A 17,078-nucleotide genomic window follows, 5' to 3' on the forward strand; every position below is an offset into this window, starting at 1 on the left:
GGGCACATAGCTATTGATATAATTGTTGTAGGGTAATCAATATTTTCTTGTCTACCAAATGGGTTGGTGGCATTTTGGTCACCATGGAAAGTGGTTGCTGCTCGTGCCCTTGTATTTATAACATAGACCGAAGTTCTTGGATGCACTAAACTTCATTGGTGAGCTGAGAAAGAAAGAGGAAGTGAGGGAAAAGGGAGAGAAAAATTTTCCACTCCCTATAAAGTTTCTTGCTCAAATGAGTATTCCAAACAACAGCTTGTGAAGCAATGAGTACTGTCATAGTCTCTGCATGTGGATTGTTGTTGAGATGCTCATTTGAGGAAGCAACCTTAAAAATGGAGGGGTCTTCTTCTTCTTCTTCGGATATCAGATAAGTCTTTCCACTATTTTCTTGCAAGCCAAACATGTTTGATAGGCCTTCATGTTCTTCCCTGTCAAACATGTTAGCTAGCACCTAATTTTTCCCCCCCTTTTTTTTCTTGTTAATTGACTGAATATGTGTGTTTGATTTTTCTTGCCGGTCAACTAATGATGTGGGTACTATGAAACTTTCTCTCTTGCCAAACATGTTGTTTCTAGGGTTTTGTTGCCTCACTAAGATGTTAGTATTTAGATTTATTGCTGGCCTGTCATGTCAGAACATAATTTTAATGTTCTTACCATCCAAACATGTTTCTTTCCTGCCAAAGATGTTAGTATACTGAATTTTCTTGCTAGTCAAACAAGTGGGTGCTTAATTTAACTTTCTTGTTGGCCAACCAGCACTTCTCCTTTTTGCCAAACATGTTAGAAGGTGCTCAATTTTTCTTAATATTCAAACATGTGGGTTCTTCTTTCCTTCTTTCTTTCTCTCTTTCTCTAGCCACACTTGCCACCACTTAATTTTCTTACCAGCCAAACATGGCGTTATAAAAAGAAAAATAATTATAAAGTAGGAAAAGATACATAATTCTGTGAAAGATCAGTTATTTCTTCTTATTTATTGAGAGAATTCTAGTAGTAGTTGTTAGTTAATAAATCTTAAAATGTAGAATATATAATGGCATGGTTGTTTCTAATATTGTTTTACCATAAAATTTAGTGAATCAAAGTGATTCTTAAATAATATTTGAAAAATGTTTTGAAAAATATTTTTATATAACTGATTTCAAAAAACGTTTTCAAATACATCTTTTATCTTCTGTTTAGAAGCTATTTTTAAAAAATAGTTTTATGATTTTTAGGACATAAAACCCGAGATATGTTTTCAAGAAAACAATTTTTTTTAAAATTGTTTTGAAAACATGTTGTTTTTTAGAAACAAATTTGAGATGTTTGATTTATTTTTAAAAATGATGAAAAATACTTTAGGAACCTTTACATGGTATATAAGGAGACAGGGTTAAAGAATAAGTCTAAACAAATTGTTTTTATATTTAAATTTTTAAATAAAAACAGTTTGGTAGACTGATAAGGTTCAGCTGACAGTAGAGACACAGAAACCTGATCCAAGGTGAAAAATAGTATGATCAAATTAAGAAATAAAATAAAATAAAATAAAAATAAAATAAAATAAAATCACAGCTGACAAATAAATAATAAAAAAATAAAAAGAAGGCAACAGGACAGACTGATGGGACTTTCCCGCAAAAAAAAGAATGTATATGTTAATGCCTTAATGGACAGGATCCCCCAAGTGGACCATCTTCCTCTATGGGGTAGAGCCCATAGAGGAAGAATGTGACCCACTCACCAAACTGCACCTAACAGTTTTACCCTCCTCTATTATTATTATTATTATTATTATTATTATTATTATTTATTTATTTAATTATTTAATTATTTTTACTTCTACCAGAATTGTTACCTTCTTTTCAACCCCAGCAACCATCAAAATCATTGTAAAGTTTCTTGCGGTTTCCCATCAAAAGCATTATAAAGTTTTTTCAATTTTTTGGGTTTTGGGACCCACCGATTTAATATTTTGATAATATTTATAATTTATATTATTTTATGTAATAATACCATTTTATTATTTTTTGAATTTTTTTAAAATATTATATCATAAATACATCATATACCTTTTTATTTTACTAAAAATATATATAAATTTATATATTTTTTTTTATAAATATATACTATTTAAAAATATATATATTAATTATCCTGACCTAATGGTATCTGCAAAACCTTCCATGTAATGTTCAAAGCCAAAGAGAGTGTTAGCTGGGGAACCCCAAATTCCTCTTGTCAAAACTTCTCCTCAGTCCTCAAATTTTCAAGGTGGTTGATTCAACTTTACTAAACTTTCTTGGTTTTGAAGATTTGTTATGGAGAATAATAGATAGATGTATAAGAATATAGAGTTTGTTTGATAATGTGATTTAAAAATATTTTTTTATTTTTAAATTATTTTACTATTTTTTATTTACATATAATCATATTTTTAGGAATTTTTTATTTGGAAAATAAATTTTAAATTGAATAAAACTTAATGTTTTGAATTTATTAACTAGTCTAATAATCTTTAAAAATAATTTGAAACTCAAATAATGAATGAATTAATATTATAAATTTATAAACAAAAATTTATCTAAAATGACACGATGGTTTCTCATTTGTAGGAAACAATAATTTTTTGAATTATTTCATTAGACAAATATACCCCAATCAAAAAAAAAAAAAAAACTTAATGAATTAGATTCGTTAATAAGTATACTAATTTTAAAAAATAATTTGAAACTCAAAAAATAACATAATTACTATAACAAATTAATAGATTTAATTAAATTTGTCTCACTTTATTACTTGTTTCTCTTATTTACATAATTATATAAAAGTCTTACAAGTGAAGGGTTTTTTATTCCAATCTGCAATGGTCATAACTTTGAGAATTTGACATTTGGAAAAAGCAATCCTCTGAGGATTGTTTTTGTCAGTGTTATGAGTAATTTCAACTTAATCGGTGTCCACCAAGATGAACTCATAGAATTGACGGGTTTTCAAAGGATCATTTGAATTGAAGTTGACTTCTTGAGGAAAGATGTAAGGAAGAATTTTAGGAATCTCTTCAAAATTGAACTCTGGCTTGATGAAAGCAATTTCTAAGGTTTTGGGTTTTTTGATGTATTGACTATAAGAAAATGAAGGTGAAGGAGACTGTGAAGGAGAAGGTAATGTTGAAATAGTGTTGGGGCTGGATTGTCTCTGAACAATAGTGTTTTTAGGGGTTGATTTAGAAGCTTGAATAAAACTTTTTGAAGGTTGAAGAAGAGGAAAATCTAGACTCAAAACTTGAAAGGAATTTGATGTTTGTAAAGGAAAAGTAGGACGAACATTTGAAAAGTTTGAAATCATAGCATATGAAGCTTTGGTTTTCTTGGATGATGAAGGAAGTTGAGGCCTAACGGGAGTACCCATTAGGATGGAGAAGGATCCTTACCCTGCAAAAACTACCGAGTAAGGAAGTCGGGAAGGGAATTCAACTCTCCTTTGATAAATTCGATTTCGAAATCAAAATTTGAAAGTAAAGCTTGGCATCTTGCAAAAATTTGTTTTGAAACCAAAATTTTAACATCTTTTTGTAAAATATCTTTTGCAGCTTTGCAATCAATTTTCAAAAGAAATTTTTTATTTATCAAACCACTTTGAAATTTTGAAATACATAAAACTATTGATAAAACTTCTTTTTTGACAGTTGAATAATTTATTTGAGCGCCCAACCAGATCCCCGAATGATATCTAACTATATGCACTTGATTGTTATATGCTTGCTTTAGTATGCCTCCATAACCTAAATTAGATGCATCTGATTCTACAATGAGCAATGCATTTGGATGAGGGATGCTGATGCATGGTAAACGTTTGACTCTTTGTTTAATTTCTTTGACCAAACTAGTATGATGCTCAGTCCAAGCAGGTGCATTTTTTCTAAGTCTTTTGTATAAGGGTTCACAAATGATTCTCAAATCTTTGAAGTAATCAGAAACATAATTTAAACATCCTAGAAATCTTTGCAATTGTTTTTTATCTTTTATTTCATCAGGAAATTTGTCAGCAAATTTTATTGACCTTTAAATCGGTTTTGTTTTTCCCTGAAAAATTTCATGTCCTAAAAATCTAATTTTTGTTTGAAATAATTTCTTTTTTGGAGCAGAACAAGTCATTCCATTTGCTTTAATGACATTGAAAAACTTTTTTAGATGAACAAAATGTTTTTCTAATGAATCAGAAAATACTAAGACATCATCAATGTATACAATTATGAATTGAAAATGAGGATTGAAAATATCATTCATAATATTTTGAAATTCAGAAGGGGCATTTTTAAGACCAAAAGGCAAGACATTCCATTCATAATGACCAAAAGGAATAGTAAAAGCAGTTTTATATCTATCTTCTTCTTTAATTTGAACTTGCCAAAATCCGGATTTTATATCAAATTTTGAATAAATTACAAAACTATGTAGTCTTTTGAGTAAATCTTGCTTATTAGGAATAGGGTATCTTATCCATTGTAATACTTTATTTAAAGGTTTATAATTAATTACTAATCTTGGTGCTCCTCTTTCTATCTCAGCAACATTTTGTACATAAAAAGCAGCACAACTCCAAGGAGATTTTTATTATTAACAATTATTATTGTTTATTTTTAAAAAAATAATAATAATGGGTTATGCTTTATATATATATATATATATATATATATATGTATAACATATACTAAAATAATATATATTTTTTTATAAAAAAATATAATCTATGATTTTATTGTAATATTATTATTCATATTTTATTAAAAATATTTATTTTTAATTTATTTATAATTGCAAAATTATTTTTATTTTAATAAGACTTAAATTAAATTAAGTGAATATTATATATATTGAATTTACATTTTTCATAGAATAACATAAAATTTATTTTAAAAACAATATTTTCAAATAAGATTTTATTTTTTTTAAATCAAACACCTTTATTTTTAAAAAATATTAAAAGAATTGTTTTTTTTATTCTTTAACATTTAAAACGATTTTTAAAAACAAGTTTTAAGAAACATGCCAAGCTAGCCTTAAGTCTTTTGAACTATATATTCCTTGTCTGTGTGTAGAGTAAAGCTGATTATTCCCATTGCCCCCAAGTGTGTAAATGAAGCAAAGATCAATCTGATGAACCAGCAAGAAAAAATCATCCAGCATTGATTCTAAAGAAGAAAAGGGAAAATTCAAAGCAAGGTTCAGGCAGTAAAGCTCTCTGCAACATGCTTCAATGTAGAAACAACACCTCTCCCAACCGTAAAGGAAAGTATCTGAGCTCCACTTCTTCATCCATGGCTATCCCCTCATTCCCCATTCCCCATCTTCACTCCCCGCCGCCATGGAAACCGCCATCGCCGCTGTTCTTCTCCTTGCATCCGTCTTCTTCCAAGGTATAAATTAATATCTCACTTTTTGTTTTCTTTCTCATTTTGATCGGCGTAAAATAAGCTGATGATTTTATGCTACCATAGGGGTGGTGGAAGGAAACATCGGAGTTAACTATGGGACGGTGGCGAACGACCTGCCTCCGCCATCAGAGGTGGCGCGTTTCCTTCTGGAATCCACGACTATCAACCGCGTGAGGATGTTTGATGCTGACCCGGAAATGATTCAAGCCTTTGCTCACACTGGGATTGCCGTCACAGTCACTGTTCCTAACGAGCTAATCCCGCGGCTCACCAAGCTGAGCTTTGCCCAACAATGGGTGAAAACCAATGTCCAGCCGTACGTCCCGGCGACGAATTTAATCAGAATTCTGGTGGGCAATGAGGTGTTGTCGACGGCCAATAAGTTGCTCATCGCTGGCCTTGTCCCGGCGATGCAGACCCTCCACACAGCCCTTGCGGCGGTGTCCCTGGACAGAAGGATCAAGGTCTCGACCCCTCATTCTTTGGGTATCCTCTCAACGTCAAGCCCTCCGTCGACGGGGAAGTTCCGACAGGGCTACGACGTCCATGTCATCAAGCCACTGCTGAGCTTCCTGAGAGCCACCAACTCACCTTTCATGATAAACCCCTATCCCTTCTTCGGTTACTCGGCTGAAACTCTAGATTACGCGCTGTTCAGGCCTAATTCTGGGGTGTTGGATGAAAACACACAAAGGGTTTACACAAACATGCTGGATGCGCAGCTAGATGCCGTCTTCTCGGCCATGAAGATCCTCGGTTTTACCGATGTAGAGATCGTTATAGCCGAGACCGGCTGGCCCTCGGACGGGGACGAAGGGCAAGTTGGGGTGAACGCCGAGAGCGCGGCGGAGTATAACGGGAACCTCAGGGAGCATGTCATCTCCGGCGTCGGGACACCGCTCATGCCCAACCGGACGTTTGAGACGTACATTTTCGCGCTGTTCAACGAGAACCTCAAGCCCGGGCCGCTGTGTGAGAGGAACTTTGGGCTGTTCCAGCCGGACTTGACTCCGGTCTACGACATCGGGATCATGAGGCCAACGGTAGCTGATGCCGCCGCTGCTGCTGCGTACGATAATCGAATTTTATTGATGATTATATGTTTGGTTGATTGGTTTCTATACTTGGCTCTGGCAGGCTAGAGCTTCCATTCCTTGGAACCCAGCTCCGGCGGCTGCTCCTCAGCTGGGTCCAGCCCCACAGCAACATCCCAAGGGCGGAAAACAATGGTGTCTCCCCACATCTGACGCCCACTCCGACGCCCTGCAGAAGAACATCGACTATGTATGTGGGCTAGGACTGGACTGCAAGCCCATCCAAGAAGGCGGAGCGTGCTTCATTCCTGACACGGTTCGAGCCCATGCGGCCTATGCCATGAATGCATACTACCAAACAACAGGAGGGAGCGAGTCTGACTGTGATTTTGAGCAGACCGGAGCCCTCACTGACGTCGATCCAAGTAGGTCTAGGGCCTGTTTGGAAGCGGTTTTTATATAGAAGAAAAAATACACCTTTACTTTCTCCAAAACAAAAGCAGGGGAATATTTGACAATAAAAAAATAGAAAATCAAAAAACATGTTTGAGAAGTAAAAAACTATTTTTTTGTTCTACAAAATAGAAAAATATTTTAAAAATAATAATTGAAAATGGTTGAAAAACAGGCCCTGAGATATAACCTCCATCTTTTACAAAAACCATTCAAAGTCATCGTCTAATTACCTCTGACTATGGTTGTGTGTTTTGGAATTTGACAGGCTATGGAAGATGCAAATACTTGGGACAGTGAAGACCCGGATGCAGAAGACTGCCTTTTGCTTAATTAGCGTTTTGGTTTTTGGGTTTTGGGTTTTGGGTGAGGCAGATAGAATAAGAGATGATATAGAAGTAAAGCTTAATCAGCTTAATTGATGTGAGGCTTTTTGTTCTAGTTCATTCATCTTAGAAGGGCGTGGGTGTACTAAGAAACCATATATTAATAAGAAAAACACTGACTTGCCACGCAAATCCATTTATTCTGGAGTTCGTACATATTCACATTTATCGCATAATAGTTTTTTGGCCCGACTCCAATGCGGAGTCTATTTTCTGAATACTTATAAAAACGATATCATTAATGAGATAACATCTAATATATGACTCGGGTTTTATTCATTTGGTTAATCTTATCGTTTCATATATTCAAACTTCAGTACATACAAATATCTTAATTTGAATAAGGAAAATTATCTCATTTACATATAAATACTATCTATATATCTTGAGATAGTTATCCTTTTATCGTAAATTTTTTTTTTTTCCTTTCTTTTTCTCTAGGAGAAGTTTCTCCGTTTCGGCACCCCAAAAACGACGTCGTATACAGGAGTTCGCCTCGAAAACAACTACCAACAGTCTCACGGCTCTCTCCTCCGCCCAAACACTATTAATATCGGCTCCCCTCCTTGCCCCTCCGGCGCTAATCTCTCTCTAGACGTAACTCTCTGGATTTTCTCTCTACTCTTCTAGGATTTCAATCTCACAATTGCAATTTTCTCTCCTTTTCTTCTCCTTTCTCTGTTTTTTTTTCTTTAATCCCTAGGGTTTTCTTACGGTCTCTACGGGTTTTTGTTTTTTTTTTTTTTCTTTTCAACGTTTTTAATTCTAGGGTTTCCGTACAATCCTCCCTAGGGTTTTAACGCCATGGAAGGAGAGTGGCAGCAGCTGATTCAATCAGTGTTCTTCGGTCTGGTTTTCTCCTACCTTTTCGCGAAGCTCATATCGATTGTAATCTCCTTCCGAGACGAGAACCTCAGCTTGACCCGTGATTCCAAGCCCGAATCGAAGGGAGGAGCCGCCTCTGCCGATGACGACTCCGCGGGGTCTCAGAAATCTGGGGGTTCTGAAGGGGAGGAGTCGCTGCTGGCGGAGAAGGGGAGTGGGAGTAGTGGGAGTCTGTTGGATGACGATGATGATTGGGAGGGGGTGGAGAGTACTGAATTGGACGAGGAGTTCAGTGCTGCGACGGCTTTCGTGGCCGCCACGGCGGCGGATAGGCTGTCGCAGAAGGTGTCGAATGATGTGCAGTTGCAGCTTTATGGGCTTTACAAGATCGCGACCGAGGGACCGTGCAGTGCCCCGCAGCCATCAGCTTTGAAAATGACAGCTCGGGCTAAATGGTATTGCTCTATGATTTGAAAATCATAATTGTTGTATTTTTTTAATGGTCTTGCTTCCTCTATGATTAGAAATTCATGGTTGTTGTGGTTTTCATGTTGTTGTTTTAACTATTAGTTATTGGTTTTGCGGTTGATGTTAATTATAGAAAATGTTATTTTTGATTAATGGGATATGGTTTTTAATGAAATTTAAACACTTGGAGAAAGCATTCTTGATGCAGGGTATCTGCAGATTGGTAGTATAATGTGCATGGTATGGATATCAGCTTTTAGGATCCTTATGGGTTAAGAAATGGAAGAAATTGTTCATTCCTTATGTTAGTTCCATTTTGGATTGATAGATGAGGTTCTTAAATTGAAGTTTTCGTGGTTGATTGATTGAAAGACTTATTTTGATGACATCTGCTAGGCAAGCATGGCAGAAATTGGGTGCTATGCCTCCTGAAGAAGCAATGCAGAAGTACATTGCAATTGTTACAGAGCTATATCCTACTTGGGCAACTGGTTCAACTAATGTGAGATCTCAGAATCTTTCTTTTCTTCCAGCTTGCTTTTGTTTGATACTTAGGTAAATTGCATAACTTTGATAAGATTTTTGTTTTCACTTGTTCTTTATTTTGTTATAACCAGAAGAGTAAAGATGAGGGAGGTAGCAGTGCACCAAGTGGAGATGCTAAAGGACCAATGGGGCCGGTTTTCAGCACATTTGTCTATGAGGAGGAATGTGGAACTGAGCTGTAAGGTTCTTATAACTCCTGCTTTATGGGGTCTATCATCAAAGTTTGGTGAGGCTTATTTTTTACCATTTGCTGCATTGAATTGGAGCCATCACATAAGACATGACCTATAGGAACATAATAGGGGTATTTTGGTGGATGTGCCGAGCCATTTTAGGAGTACAGATATTTCAAGGGGTGTGCGTATAATCAGCTATAGAGAGAGGGTTTTCTCCCCAGAGTTAAAGAATGCTTGCATGAGCTTTGTGCAGCTTCATATTCATGCACCTGTGTGCGTGTCTTCAGTCCCCACATGTAGTTTGGAAGTAGGTGAAGATGGGTTTCTGAGCCTGGTATATATTATGATGTTGTAGAGACAATGGCACTCTTGAATGAATCTAGGATTCTTATGTGCTAAAAAATTTGTGAGTGCTGGTCAGTTCTCTTAGGACAAATGGACTCGGTTATAAGCTGTAATCTGATTACAGATAAGCAATCTTTGGCAAGCTGTGGATTGTATGCTTCATGTTAAAATTAAAATAGAACAGAACTCTACAGCAAAGCACCTGGAATGAATTATTTAATAGTTAGAATGTTGCTGAAATAGCTTACCTGCGCTTAATTTTTTCCCAATTTATAAATCATAGAAGTGTTTACACATGTGGAGCATGACTAATTCAGAAACATTCTTATCTACTAAATATGTGAACACTCATCTGTTAAATTTTTTTCAAACTGGGTAAGTATGACAAGAAGTTTAACTAATTTTAAAAACTCATAATATTCCCAAGATATATATATTGTGTGTGTGTTGAGATAGATGAGGAATTTCCATTTATCCAGGAAATTATGTATTCTGAGAATGAAATTGTGATAATAATACTAAAGATTTTGTTATTCCACTTTTCAGGAAAATGGATGCTATACATGCGTTTGCCAGAGAAGGAGAGGTAGATAATCTGCTCAAATGTATTGATAACAGCGTTTCAGTGGATCTAAAGGGTTAGTTACTTCATAGTTGTCTCATTCACCACTATCTGTGCTATTGTTGGATCCCTTGAGAATTTGGCTGTTGAGATACCATATATGTTAAAATGTCAAAAACAATCCTTGAATATCCCCACGTGTAGTGGTACGTCAACCAACTTGCACAAGGTTGTCACCTCTCTTTATTGTCATGCTTCCTTTCCTCACCCAGTAAAATATTCCCAAAATTTTTTAAATTCTGCTTCAACCTTAGGTTGGATTTGTCTGAGACTTACCCAAAACTGCTCGAAAAGTTCCAGTTATCAAAGGAAGCTCAAACTCTGAAACTTCCTGTTGCTTGCACATGAGTGATGTGCTTCTACTAGAAACATTTTATATTTTTAATCAGTCAGTCTCTTACATGTAGATCCTTTTTTTTTCTCTCTCCCTACTTTTTATTTGCCATCTGCTCCTTGCCCATAAAAAACAGGAGATCAGAGGAGAGCTTGTTTGCTAAACCTAATCATGCATCTAAGAATACTTGAAACTTCTTTTACATTCTAAAACAGTTTGCATGAAATGACCGCAGATAGTGAGGGAAGAACCCCATTGCACTGGGCTGTAGATCGTGGCCACCTTAATCTCACTGAATTGCTTCTCAACCATGGTGCTGATGTGAATGCCAAGGTAATTTTATCATCATTTTGGGATTGTTGTTTGACTACTTTCTGGTACGTGGCGTTCATGTAGTGACTGCAAAATTAGAACAGAGTGTGTAACGGTTCTTCATTCATGGCTAGTGTAGTTTCTATACTTCTCTCCCTGCTTTCTTTTGTTGGTGCTCATGGACACATTTGTGTGTGTAACTTTATGAGTTTGTATGTTAAGGTTTATTACCTTTTAGGAAGCTTACATTGAGTTTCATATGTGCTCAAATCCAACTGTGTTTGTCTCCTATTTTCATTATGTTTTCCCTTTCACCAAAAATTATAATATGTTGTATTTTCTTGGATTAAGGACCATGAAGGCCAAACCCCATTGCATTACGCAGTCGTGTGTGAGAGAGAAGCTATTGCTGAGTTCCTTGTGAAGCAAAATGCAGACATCAACGCAAAGGACAATGATGGTGCGTCCCCTTTTGAACTGTGCGAATCAAACTGGCCTTGGATGCAAGGTGCAGCTAAACAGGCTTAGAATGGTGGTTTTTTTTTTTAAAGTTATCCCACCAACTAATGCAAATCCTCCTGATAGGTTCCTGGTGGATGTACATGCTGTTATGTATAACCCTTTCACACAGCTTAACCTTTTTCATCGTCATGGTATAATTTATATAGGGTTTTATGTTCTTTCCACTGTTTTTCTTTTACTTGAACGATTGAATTAGGATGAATTTGAAGCAGATTGAATTTAGAATGTGAATTGGCATTCATATGGTTTTGTTTTGTCAATGCTTTTCTGTCATATAATTGATTCTTGTTTTTACAGTATGGCACTTAGTGTGCCTTTGTAGTGATTTTAGGAAATATTTTTAATTTTTTTAATACTTGAAATATAAAAATTTTCAAGTGTTCCTAAAATCATTACCAAACATATTTTTACTTTTCTATGGGGTTATATTATACATATTATGTAAATATATATATATATACTAAGTAAAAAAAAAATTAAAAAAATAATTTTTTAAATATATAAAAGAAAATAAAATGTAATTAAAATCAATTAAAAATTCATATATTTTTAATCTTATGAGAAAAAGAGAAATGATCAGTGGAATAAGTTTGAAGATTGAAGTAATATATAAAAATGATTTATTCATTTTAAATCTAGAATTTTTTTTTTTAACTAATACTTTCTCTTAAATTCTATGAAATCAAGCATAGTCATAATGTCTACTATGGATTGTTATAAATTATAATCCCGTGGTTTGCTTAGTTTATATTGATGTGGTTTTTGAATGACTTGGTTTGTTATATTATTTAAAAATTTATAGCAAAGAAAAAGTGTTTTTTTATGTTTTGGTAAGCAAAAGGCTCTGGAAAAATCTTTAACAAAACACTCTTTCTGTTGTTTTTACATTTTATAAACAAATTTTTGTTTGAAAATTTAAATATAAAAAACAGTTTTCCTTATCTATTCTTTGCCTACGCTTTTAAGAAAAGTACAAAACATTTTTTATTTTTTAAAAAAAATCATGTAATTTTAAAAACATATTCTAAAAAAATTATTTTCAATGAAAAATTATTCAAGAATTGTTTTCAATGAAAAGCAAAAGATCATTTTTCAAAATAGTTTCAAACATGCTAAAAAGTAACCTTTAGAATTTTATAAAGTTTAAATCTATATGTTCTCTCTCTCTCTCTCTCTCTCTCTCTCCATTTTTCTGCTCTTCCCATTCTAAAATCAGTAAATACAAACACTGAATTTGGATTTTGCTTTATCTGCTACTCATACAGAAGCCAACAAGAGTGAATCCTATCTGATTCTCCTTTGCAAAATATCTTAATTTTCCCAAAAAAACAAAAACATCTTAATAAGGGTGAACTTTGATCTCATTTAACAAAAATCTCATACATGTCTGAAACTTACCTTATAATAAGAATTAAAACTTGAATCCTGCTAGAAAATGCTACTACTCATTCCAAGAAGAATGTTCTTGTCTCTATGTATACCCCTCCCCACCCCAAAAAATTCAAACATGAAGAAACTCAAAACAACATTCACACATTTGAGTCATCATCTCCTCTTTTGTCTCTGTGTCCTCTTGTTTTTCCTTCTTCCTTCCCCTCTTCCACCAAACCCCAACAATTAGCAACTTGCTATCTATCTACAAAAGCTTCTCTACAGCTCATCATGGGAGTCTTCATCTTCCCCTCCATCTGAACTCCCACCAGGGGCACCACCAGACCTCTGATAAACAGCAGTGATGATGGGGTTACACACTGCTTCCACCTCTTTCAGCTTCTCCTGGTAGTCCTCTGTCTCTGCATTCTGGTTGTCGTCCAGCCACTCGAGGGCCTCTTTCACTGCTGTCTCAATCTTCTCCTTCTCCTCCGATTCTAATTTGTCTGCCAGTTTGTCCTTGTCATTGATCTGGGTCTTCATGTTGTAGACATAGCTCTCCAAGCTGTTTCTGGCATCAATCTTCTCCTTGATCTTCTTGTCTTCCTCTGCAAATTCCTCTGCTTCCCTCACCATCCGGTCAATCTCCTCTTGACTCAAGCGACCCTTGTCATTGGTGATTGTGATTTTCTCAGATTTCCCTGAAGCTTTGTCTTCAGCCTTTACATTTAGAATGCCATTGGCATCAACCTCAAACGTGACTTCAATTTGAGGGGTCCCTCTGTCCAAACAAACAAGTTGATCCCGGTCAGTAAGCAAACACAAATTTGATAGGAGAAACATGATTAGATAGAACAGAGACCAAAGGCATGAGGGATAACCTTGGTGCTGGGGCAATTCCTGATAAATCGAACTTTCCAAGCTCCCTGCAGTCCTTTGTGAGACTCCTTTCACCTTCAAAGACCTGTTTGAAAGCATTAGATTCAGATCAGACAGATGCTAGATGATAAAGACTGAGGATTGTCCTTGTCCTACGTGTAACACCAAACCAAGGTCTCATTTATCATTCAAGAAGTTGTACCTGAATGGACACCGTTGTCTGCTGATCCTGGTAGGTAGTGAAAACTTGAGATTTCTTGGTTGGGATAACGGTGTTTCTGGGAATCAATTTGGTCATCACCCCGCCAACCGTTTCAATACCAAGAGTGAGTGGAGCCACATCCAAGAGAAGGATATCTGATACATGAAACAACAGAACAAGAGTTAGCAAACTTTCAACCATGCCATTGCAGGTTCTGCGAAGATGGTGAGGATGGAAATAATACCTTTGGTTTCATCACCACCCTCTCCACTCAAGATGCTTCCTTGTACAGCAGCACCATAAGCAACGGCTTCATCCGGGTTCACACCCTTGTTGGGTTCTTTTCCATCAAAATACTCCTTTAGAAGCTGTTGAACTTTAGGAATCCTGGTGCTTCCACCAACAAGAACGATTTCATCAATCTGACGCTTCTCCAACCCTGCATCCTCCATGGCCTTCTTAACAGGTCCCATGGTCTTTCTGAATAGGTCATTGTTCAACTCTTCGAATCGAGCTCTGGTAAGTGGTTCTGAGAAATCCAAACCATCATAGAGAGATTCAATCTCCACACGGACCTGATGCTGGCTACTCAAGGCCCTCTTGGCACGCTCACTTTCTCTCCTCAACTTCCCAATAGCTCTGTTGTCCTTGCTGATGTCCTTTCCATGCTTCTTCTTGATCAATTTGATGAAGTATTCCATGATTCTCTGATCAAAATCCTCACCTGCAGAAAAAATGAACATAAGTTTTCTACTTCCCAAATGATCATCATTTTAGAAGCAAAAACTTGGTAGGGTTTCACCCATTTGCCACCGTAATTCTATTAGAATCTTATGGACAAAGTATTGAAGGTGATATACATTTAATAATCAAAGTTCAATGTCTTTCCCTGCTTAAACAAAGAAGATTTTGGAAGTGACAAAAAATAAATAAATAAATAAAAACCATCAAAATCTGAAGAAGTTCCATTTTGTATTCAAGATTTTGGGAGGAGCTTCCTGTCATATCTCTTACCACAGAGGTCTCTACACACCAAGAATCCTTAAACCGTAACTAATCTTACAAAGGAAAAAATGCACAGAAATATGGTAGGGACCAAGGAAGCGATGCTTACCTCCCAGATGAGTGTCTCCATTAGTGGCAAGAACCTCAAAAACACCATTGTCGATTGTCAAGATACTGACATCAAATGTACCACCACCAAGATCAAACACAAGGATGTTCTTTTCACCACCCTTTTTGTCCAAACCATACGCAATGGCTGCTGCTGTAGGTTCATTGATGATTCTTGCAACATTCAGTCCAGCAATAATCCCTGCATCCTTGGTGGCCTGCCTCTGGGCATCATTGAAGTAAGCTGTAGAAGTTGTAGGAATAGAAACATAAGTCATCTCAACAGAAAAACAGCAATTTACTTCATCCATCAAATCAAACTGTTTTACATTACCAGGAACAGTAACAACTGCATCCTTGATTGTCTTTCCAAGGAAAGCTTCCGCTGTCTCCTTCATCTTTGTTAGAATCATGGCACTAATCTCCTCAGGACTGAAGACCTTGGTCTCCCCATCCTTAATCTTGACTTGTATATATGGCTTTCCATCCTTGTTCACGATCTTGAATGGGAAAAGCTTCATGTCCTTTTGAACCTCTTTATCATCAAATCTACAGAAAAAACAAAAGGCAAAAAACCAGGTTAGAGCCTTGATGGGCTTCATTCAAAAGATCAACAAATATGAACAGAAAGGAGATTAAAGGATTTATCACATACTTTCTTCCAATGAGTCTCTTGACATCAAATACAGTCCTCTCGGCATTGACAGCCGCCTGATTCTTTGCAGCCTCACCAATCAACCTTTCAGTGTCAGTGAAGGCAACCCATGATGGGGTGATACGGTTACCTTGGTCGTTAGCTATGATCTCAACATGTCCATTCTTGTAAACACCAACACAAGAGTAAGTTGTTCCAAGATCAATACCAATAACTGTTCCCAATTTGTTGGATTCCTCTTTTGCGATAGAGATCGCAACCAAACATCCTGCCATAGTGTAGATTAACCTCATCAACATTCAATTCCATTGATTCTGAAAACTTACCTAAAGAACTCAGGAATGAAGTTTAACTCAAACATAGTTAAACCCCATATCCAAGAAACCATAGCTAATCTCAATGACTATAGAGGGCCATCTGAATCATAAATTGGAAAAGACAAAAAAAAAAAAAAAAACGAAAGAGAGAAAGAAACCCAACCTGCCCCATCTACATTTTTGCCTTAATTAATAAAAAAAAAAATCATCAGGTCATTAATGGTGAAGCAAAACCAATGAAGCAATGAAGCAAAATTTTGGGCAGATCAAATTCACATAAAGTTGGAATATGAGCAATAAATTGACCCACAATTTCAAATTACAATTAGGCATTTTTCAGCACTGAATTAATTGAAATTATTCAGCTTTTATTTTTTTTCCATGGAATTTTTCATGTGGTTTCAAAATCAATTCAGGCTCTATCTAATAGAATATAATAAATCTACCAAATTTTGATTTTTCGCAAACCACTAAGATCACAAACTTTTTCTGATTATTTTTTTTTTCTTTTGTATAAATCAAATCCTGAAATGAACACGTTAAACTGCTCTGAAGAACAAAAGCTAAGCATATTCAGTGAACCCTCATCCAAGCAGATCACATTATATCCTAAAAAACTCAAGTAACCATCGACAAAAGATCCAAGCCAAATCAAAGATCTTTCCGTTTGGTTCCCAGGAAAGTGACGGAAAACGAAAAGAAAACAAACCCGAAACCTCGGACTTCTCATCATTCACTCCCAACACAGAACCAACCCAACCCAACAAAACAAGGTCCAAAATTCAAATTTTCTTTCACTTTCTGGACTCCTAAACACACCATGTAACCAACATGACCCAAAAAGCTTGAAAACAACACTCACCGACGAGAAGGATGCCGAGGACGACAGAGGAAGCGCGTAGACCCCACGCACCGTACATCGCGTCCAGGTGTGAAGCTCTGTGTTTCTGAGAGTTCGGGTTCGAGACTAGTAATTTTCATCAACTTTGAGGTCTATATATATATAGTCTAAGATTTTGGGGATGGTGTCATCGGTGATGACATGGACCAATAGGATTCGAGAGAGGGTGGCGTCAGCCAATGAGAATGATTC

At 35.9% G+C, this 17,078-nt stretch overlaps 3 protein-coding genes across 4 annotated transcripts; 2 read left to right on the top strand and 1 right to left on the bottom strand.

Annotated features, from left to right (window-relative positions):
• The first annotated feature begins 4,978 nt into the window (after positions 1 to 4,978).
• On the top strand, positions 4,979 to 7,438 carry LOC117932990 (glucan endo-1,3-beta-glucosidase). The gene is made up of 4 exons (XM_034854334.1): positions 4,979 to 5,407; positions 5,489 to 6,468; positions 6,563 to 6,884; positions 7,181 to 7,438. Exons 1-4 carry the CDS (start codon positions 5,356 to 5,358, stop codon positions 7,210 to 7,212), a joined length of 1,386 nt encoding a protein of 461 aa, XP_034710225.1. The 5' UTR covers positions 4,979 to 5,355; the 3' UTR covers positions 7,213 to 7,438.
• A 303-nt stretch (positions 7,439 to 7,741) lies between these two features.
• Positions 7,742 to 11,689, top strand: LOC117934196 (acyl-CoA-binding domain-containing protein 1-like). Of its 2 annotated transcripts, XM_034855836.1 has the most exons (7): positions 7,742 to 7,895; positions 8,068 to 8,578; positions 8,988 to 9,093; positions 9,209 to 9,315; positions 10,205 to 10,296; positions 10,850 to 10,947; positions 11,278 to 11,689. In XM_034855836.1, exons 2-7 carry the CDS (start codon positions 8,103 to 8,105, stop codon positions 11,452 to 11,454), a joined length of 1,056 nt encoding a protein of 351 aa, XP_034711727.1. In that variant the 5' UTR covers positions 7,742 to 7,895; positions 8,068 to 8,102; the 3' UTR covers positions 11,455 to 11,689. The 2 variants fall into 2 exon arrangements, with proteins under 2 accessions (XP_034711727.1, XP_034711726.1); XM_034855835.1 differs by having other exon boundaries at positions 7,742 to 8,578.
• Positions 11,690 to 12,785: 1,096 nt separating this feature from the next.
• On the bottom strand, positions 12,786 to 16,905 carry LOC117933747 (luminal-binding protein 5-like). Its single transcript, XM_034855266.1, has 8 exons — positions 16,848 to 16,905; positions 15,669 to 15,936; positions 15,348 to 15,562; positions 15,015 to 15,257; positions 14,145 to 14,624; positions 13,901 to 14,055; positions 13,701 to 13,783; positions 12,786 to 13,600 (listed from the first exon to the last, which is right to left on the bottom strand). Exons 1-8 carry the CDS (start codon positions 16,903 to 16,905, stop codon positions 13,099 to 13,101), a joined length of 2,004 nt encoding a protein of 667 aa, XP_034711157.1. The 3' UTR covers positions 12,786 to 13,098.
• Positions 16,906 to 17,078: the final 173 nt, after the last annotated feature.

This window comes from Vitis riparia, chromosome 16 (genome assembly GCF_004353265.1).
Source record: "Vitis riparia cultivar Riparia Gloire de Montpellier isolate 1030 chromosome 16, EGFV_Vit.rip_1.0, whole genome shotgun sequence".
In the NCBI taxonomy this organism is placed as follows: domain Eukaryota; kingdom Viridiplantae; phylum Streptophyta; class Magnoliopsida; order Vitales; family Vitaceae; genus Vitis; species Vitis riparia.